Raw genomic sequence first — 6,747 nt, forward strand, 5'->3', positions numbered from 1 at the left:
GCGATATTCGGGTGCCTACACGTAAGTACCATATTCAACTTTGAATCTATATATATATATATATATACATACACACACAACAGGCTTCCACACAGTTTCTGTTTACCATATTCACTGACAAAGCATTGGTCAGCCCAGGACTATAATGGAAGACACTTGCCGAAGGTGCCATGCAGTGGGACTGAACCTGAAACCATGTGGTTGCAAAGCAAGCTTCTTAGCCACACAGCCTGCATCTACATACTATTTTTCAAAAAAAAAAAAAGAAAGAAAGAAAGAAAGAAAGCATTTAAAGTACAAAAATCAAATTTCAGTGAAAATTATAAAAATTGGTTATACAAATATAATTTATTTATTCATGGACTTTGGGTTTTAGTTGATTCCTAATTAACTCTTCCCTTTCTCGTGCTTTCTGTTCCAGCTTTATTTGGTGGACCTTCTTTGCTTCCATCATCTCAGCAATGTAGGTAGAGACTTTGGACTGAAAAGAGAAGAAAGACAGTTGCAGTTAAAATTATGGAAATACATACATACATACACACATATATTCTTTTATTTGTAACAGTCGTCTGACGGTAAGCCTAGTACTTCTATCAGTCTCTTTTGCCAAACTACTATGTTTCAGGGACATAAACATACCGTTGGTTGTCAGGCGATGGTGGCTTCTTTCAGTTTCCATCTACCACTCACAAGGCTTTGGTCGGCCCAAGACTATATTAAAAGACACTTGCCCAAGGGTCCACACACTGGGACTGAACCTGGAATCAAGTAGTTGGGAAGTAAGCTAATAACATTAATATACCAATTTGTTCTTTTTGTATGTACCTGTCATGTGTGTCACACTTCAAAGAAGTGACAAAACGACAGAGAGGAAGTGAGAGAGTAAAAAAGACAGTGAGTGGTGATAGCATTCGTTTTATGTTTTTTAAATGTTTATCTCATCGCAAGAAAAGTAGATACATACATACATTGTTAAATTAAAGATGGGAGAGAGAAAGCGAGGGACACAATAGATACACAGATCCAAAGAAAAGTTGATACATAGACAGAGCAAATATTGGATGTCACTTTCACTTTTCATTACCACACGAGGATAAAATTAACTTGCAAGTGGCTGAGAATTTCAGACTTGCATATCATTAGCATAGTTCTCAGGGAGATTCAGCCTCACACAGAATGTGGCAAGGCTGGCCTCTTTGAATTACAGCTACAACTCATTTTGGCCATCTGAGTGGACTGGAGCAAGATAAACCTACAAGTGGTTAGAAGAAAATGAAAAAAGATCCTATATAGGGTCAGGAAAATCTTTTTAGTCGTTAAGGTCGCCCATAGTTAATCCAGTCCTAACAGCGGCATTTGTGGGTCTCACAGATCTGGAGGCTGCTGTTATCAAACTGAGTGTGAGTCAAGGGTGAATACACAATGGAATAGCAATTATTTCATGTTAGCTTTCACTGCTTATACTAAACACAACATTTTTGCCTTGCAATATGGAACATTTCCTTTTTTTACAAAATGGCACTCAGTCAGTTACGATGACAAAGTTCCTGTTTATCTGATCAATGGAACAGTCTGCTCATAAAATTAACATGCAAGTGAGTGAGTACTCCACAGACATGCATACCATAACGTAGTTTTCAGGGAAATTCAGCCTCACACAGAATGTGACAAGGCTGGTCCCCTCTGAATTACAGCTACAACTCGTTTTTGCCAGCTGAGTGGACTGCAGCAAGGTGAAGTAGAGTACCTTGCTCAAAAACTCAGCACAATGCAGGGAATAGTACTCATGACTTTATGATCATGGGCTGAATGCCCCTAACCACTGAGCCACGCACCTTCAATCTCTTAACTGTAGAGAAAAGGAGTGAAGTGATACAGACAGAGGAAGGAAAGCCTCAGTCATTTACAATGACAATTAACTGAAATATGATCGATCTTTTCTAGCTTCTTTACTTTTAACAATGAAGGGGAAAGTCTTTCAGGTGTTTACATTTATATTCTGGGAATTCTAGAACAATTAACTGTTAGTTCTCCTTTCTCCCACCCCTGGTACTTATTCGCCTTCTTTCATAATTCTTCATGTCTTTTAGTTGTGGGGGGAGACCATGTTGTGGGGTATGCATGGGTGATTGCTGGTCTTCCATAAACAACTTTGCCCAGACTTGTGCCTCTGACAGGAACTTTCTAGGTGCAATTCTATGGCCAATCATGACCAAAAGGGGATTTTACTTTTCATATATATGTGTGTGTGTGTGTGGAGAGAGAGAGAGAAATATAGATAGGAAAGTAAAAACATACACATGCACACACACATATATATATATATATATATACTTGTGTGTTTGTTCCCACTGCCATTGCTTGACAGCCGATGCTGGTGTGTTTATGTCCCTGTAAATTAGTGGTTCAGCAAAAGAGACCAATAGAATAAGTCCTGGGGTCGATTTCTTTGACCAAAACCTTTTAAGGTGGTGCTCCAGCATGGCCACAGTCAAATGAGTGAAATAAGTAAAAGAATAAAAGAATATACACGTGCACACACACATTTACAATATGGGGCAGAATGTTACACTAAGCTTATCAGAATGTCATATGACTGTCAGGACAGAGCAAAGAATAAACAATAAGGAGTAGCATATTAAATAATGTAGACTTAGATCTGAATAAATGACAGGATGGGTACAGATTATGGAACCTGAGTTCCATCAGCTGCTTTGGCTTCGCTTCTGAGGCTAGATGTCCTTCCTAATGCCAACCACTACACAGAGTGTACTGGGTGCTTTTCTGAATAAATGACAGGATGGGTACAGATTATGGAACCTGAGTTTCATCAGCTGCTTTGGCTTCGCGTCTAAGGCTAGATGTCCTTCCTAATGCCAACCACTACACAGAGTGTACTGGGTGCTTTTCTGAATAAATGACAGGATGGGTACAGATTATGGAACCTGGGTTCCATCAGCTGCTTTGGCTTCGCTTCTAAGGCTAGATGTCCTTCCTAATGCCAACCACTACACGGAGTGTACTGGGTGCTTTTCTGAATAAATGACAGGATGGGTACAGATTATGGAACCTGGGTTCCATCAGCTGATTTGGCTTCGCTTCTAAAGCTAGATGCCCTTCCTAACGCCAACCACTACACGGAGTGTACTGGGTGCTTTTCTGAATAAATGACAGGATGGGTATAGATTATGGAACCTGGGTTCCATCAGCTGCTTTGGCTTCGCTTCTAAGGCTAGATGTCCTTACCAATGCCAACCACTACACGGAGTGTACTGGGTGCTTTTGAACTCAGAACGTAGCGGCAGACGAAATACTGCTAAGTATTTCGCTCGGCGTGCTAATGTTTCTGCCAGCTCGCTGCCTTTGTGCTAATGTTTCTGCTAATGCTCTGCTGTGCCAACGTTTCTGCCAGCTCGCTGCCTTTACACCAACATATATTGTAGAATAAAATGCAATCTCACAGCCAATTCAATTCTCTTTGTCCGTCGTTGTCCCTGGCGTATGCTCAGTTCAGATGGCCGGCCGTCTGTGAAGGAATACATTAATACATTAGACATATGTTCATAGTTCCAAATGGAGGAATAATAATAACTAGCAGTCCATGTGGAAATTCCACAGTATAAATCAACATATTTGAAAAACATTGTTACTATATATAACACAAGCAAGGAGTTTCAAAAATTTTTTTTAATATCTTGCCATTTAACAAAGTGTTGCTTATTTACCTTCTTATAATACATTTGACAGATGCGATGTCCTTTAGAGTTTAAGGAAATAAAAGATGAATTAAAAAATAAGACTTATGCATATATATTGATTAAATGTTTATTTACAATTTTGTTAAATGCTTGTCCCTGTGCCTCATTTATTGTCAGAGAATAGGATAGCCTTATAGGAAACTAAACTCATTTTGAAATGAAATGAAGATTGGAGTATTTTGAAGCCAGCTTCATGTGAGGTATTAGGAAGCACATTCCATCTTCTGTAACAGTTATGAAAGTGGTTCAGTCCCACAGCATGGCACCTTGAACAAGTATATTTTACTATAGCCCCAGGCCAATCAGAACCTTGGGAGTGGATTTGGTAGACAGATAATTAAAGAAGCCCATTGTGTGTGTATATATATATATATATATATATATACACACACACGTGTGTGTGTGTGTATGTCTTTGTGTCCATATTTGTCCCCCACCACTGCTTGACAACTGATGTTGGTGTGATTACATCTCCATAACTTAGAGGTTCAGTAAAAGAGACCAGTAAAATAAGTACCAAGTTTTTAAATAAGTCCTGGGTCAATTCCTTTGACTAAAAAAAAAATCTCTTCAAGGCAGTGCCCCAACATGGGCACAGTCAAATGACTGAAACAAGTAAAAGAATCAAAGATACACGACAAAGTGCAAATGTATTGAGAGAAAATTTAGTCATAAGAATAATTAAATCAAATACACAACAGATAAAGCTTTGGGATATCAACAACAACTTACCTAAATATGTATAGTCTGGGAGATCAACAAGTGGGCCATAACTGGAGTTGTTGATGGCTTCTCCTTTGCTGTAAGTTAGATGTGATTTTTAATTAAAGTCAGTGATAAATTATAAAGGAAGGTCTGCTAGGATGTGAGAAGTCCCTTATACACACACACATCAGTATTCTACACTCATAATATTTTTTGACTATCTGGATAGTAACTCATATGTATGTTGTATATATGCATGTGTGTATGTGTATAAGTGGGGGTATTGAAAAGTTCCTGGTTTTAAGAGTATAGTGAAAGGCCTGGTTGAAGGCCCAGCCTTCTCAGCATTGAGCCTCACAGAGGCAAAGTGGATTGAGCTCCTTTCAAGTGTTGGGCCTCACAAAGGCAATGACCAAGATCTTTGACATTATGTCATGCTTGAGAAGAAGCCCCATCCAGCCAAGCAAAATCGCAGTTGTGGTAGATACTGGAGTCACACAAATGGCACCAGTGCCGGTGGCATGTAAAAACACCCATTACACTCTCAGCATTAGGAAAGGCATCCAGCCATGGAAACCATGCCAAATCAGACTAGAGTCTGGTGCAGCCCTCCAGCTTGCCAGCCTTGGTCAAACCGTCCAACCCATACCAGCATGGACAACAGACGTTAAATGATGATGATGATGTGGCTGAGTAATCCACAGACAAATGTACCTTTAACATAAATCCTAAGTTGAATCAATGTAACACACAATGTGTCAAGGCTGCATCCTTTGAATTACATATGCAATTCATTTGATGGGCTTCGATATAGTTTTCATCTACCTAATTTTAATTCATAAGGAGTTGGTCAAATCAAGGCTATTCAAAGATGTCAAGCTAAATACTGGATTCAAATTTTGGAACAAGACCAGCAGTTTTGGGGGAGGGGCCAAGTTGATTAAATTGACCCCAATGCTCAACTGGCACTTATTGTCCGGACCCTAAAAGGATGAAGAGCAAAGCAGACCTCAGTGGAATTTGAACTCAGAATGTGAAGATGGGTAAAATGCGACTAAGCATTTTGCCTGGCATGCTAACCATTCTGCCAGCTTGCTACCTTAGTCAAGCTAAATATTGGAGACAGAAAGCAAGAGACAGACAGGCAGAGTGAATGAGCCAGAGAGAGAGAGGGGGGTGTCATAAGTATATGAAATCATGAATGGGACTAAATGAGAGAGAGGAAGAGTAAGAAAGCCAGACAGAGTGGAAATGAGAGAGAGAGAGAGAGAGAGAGAAAGAAAAAGAGAGAATGAGTATCAGAGGGACTGAATGAGAATGAACAAGAGAGAGAGAGTAAGAAAGAGAAAGTGGAAGTAAGCAACAGAGAGAGAGAGCAAAGCAAAAAAATGGGGGTGAGTTATGAAGTTTGAAATACTTACGAAAATCTGTGTTTAGAACCAACATAAGCAGCAGAGGTTGTTGTTATATGTCGAGAGGTCCCCAGTGGAATATTTACAGCTGTCAGACACAGCCTTAATTCTAAAAAAAAAACAAAAAAACATACATATATATATATATACACACAAGTGAGTGAACAAATGAAAGAAGGGCAGTCAATACATTTATTGGGCGTTACATGCATGGATCAAAATAGTTTGATCCACATATATATATGTGTGTGTGTATATATATTCGGAGTAATATTGTTAATATTAACCATTTTAAACTTTGATTTTTTTTTTTTTTAATCGAAAAAGAATGAAAATTTTAGGATTTAACCCATAAAGTGCTGGGATCTGCACTTACATAGCATGGAGTGCTGAGCACATTTTATGAAAATGAGACTACCATGCACACATAAAATACAAAAATAGTTAAAATATCTTCTTAGTATATAATGGTGAAAAGTCATTAGTTGAACTATTAGTCTTCTGGCATTCTGGGGGGGGGGAGGGATCGGAGCGTTTGAGTGACATTAGACCCCAACGAACCCCCATAAATTAAATGCATCTATGGGCCAGGATCGTGGCAGTCAAGCACAGGTCGACAGGCCACGATGGTGGCCCGTTGTGCTTAAGGATGATGACTTTTTTTTCCTTTTGTATAATCGTATAAATCCCCCAATGTAGAATACGAATTCGAAAAAATTTTCTGAAAATTCTAAAAAATGCAAAACGTTGAGGAGTTATAAGGGGTGCTTAAACCGAATTCTGCCTAATTCCTCAAAACAATGGCTTCTAATTTTGGCATAATCCCAATAATTTTAAAAAGAGGGGAATTTAGTCGATAAATTTGATCTCAT

General features: G+C 38.9%; 1 protein-coding gene across 1 annotated transcript in view; it reads right to left on the bottom strand.

The window, feature by feature from the left end:
• Positions 1 to 329: 329 nt before the first annotated feature.
• Positions 330 to 6,747, bottom strand: part of LOC106879944 (39S ribosomal protein L52, mitochondrial) — a 7,599-nt gene continuing 1,181 nt past the window's right edge. The window contains exons 2-5 of the mRNA XM_014929706.2: positions 5,885 to 5,984; positions 4,491 to 4,558; positions 3,462 to 3,526; positions 330 to 481 (exon numbers count right to left, since the gene is read on the bottom strand). Of these exons, the coding sequence (XP_014785192.1) occupies positions 353 to 481; positions 3,462 to 3,526; positions 4,491 to 4,558; positions 5,885 to 5,984 (362 nt within the window). The 3' untranslated portion in view covers positions 330 to 352. The remainder of the gene's footprint in view (positions 482 to 3,461; positions 3,527 to 4,490; positions 4,559 to 5,884; positions 5,985 to 6,747) is intronic.

The sequence above is a fragment of the Octopus bimaculoides genome, chromosome 30 (assembly GCF_001194135.2).
Source record: "Octopus bimaculoides isolate UCB-OBI-ISO-001 chromosome 30, ASM119413v2, whole genome shotgun sequence".
Taxonomy (NCBI): Eukaryota; Metazoa; Mollusca; class Cephalopoda; order Octopoda; family Octopodidae; genus Octopus; species Octopus bimaculoides.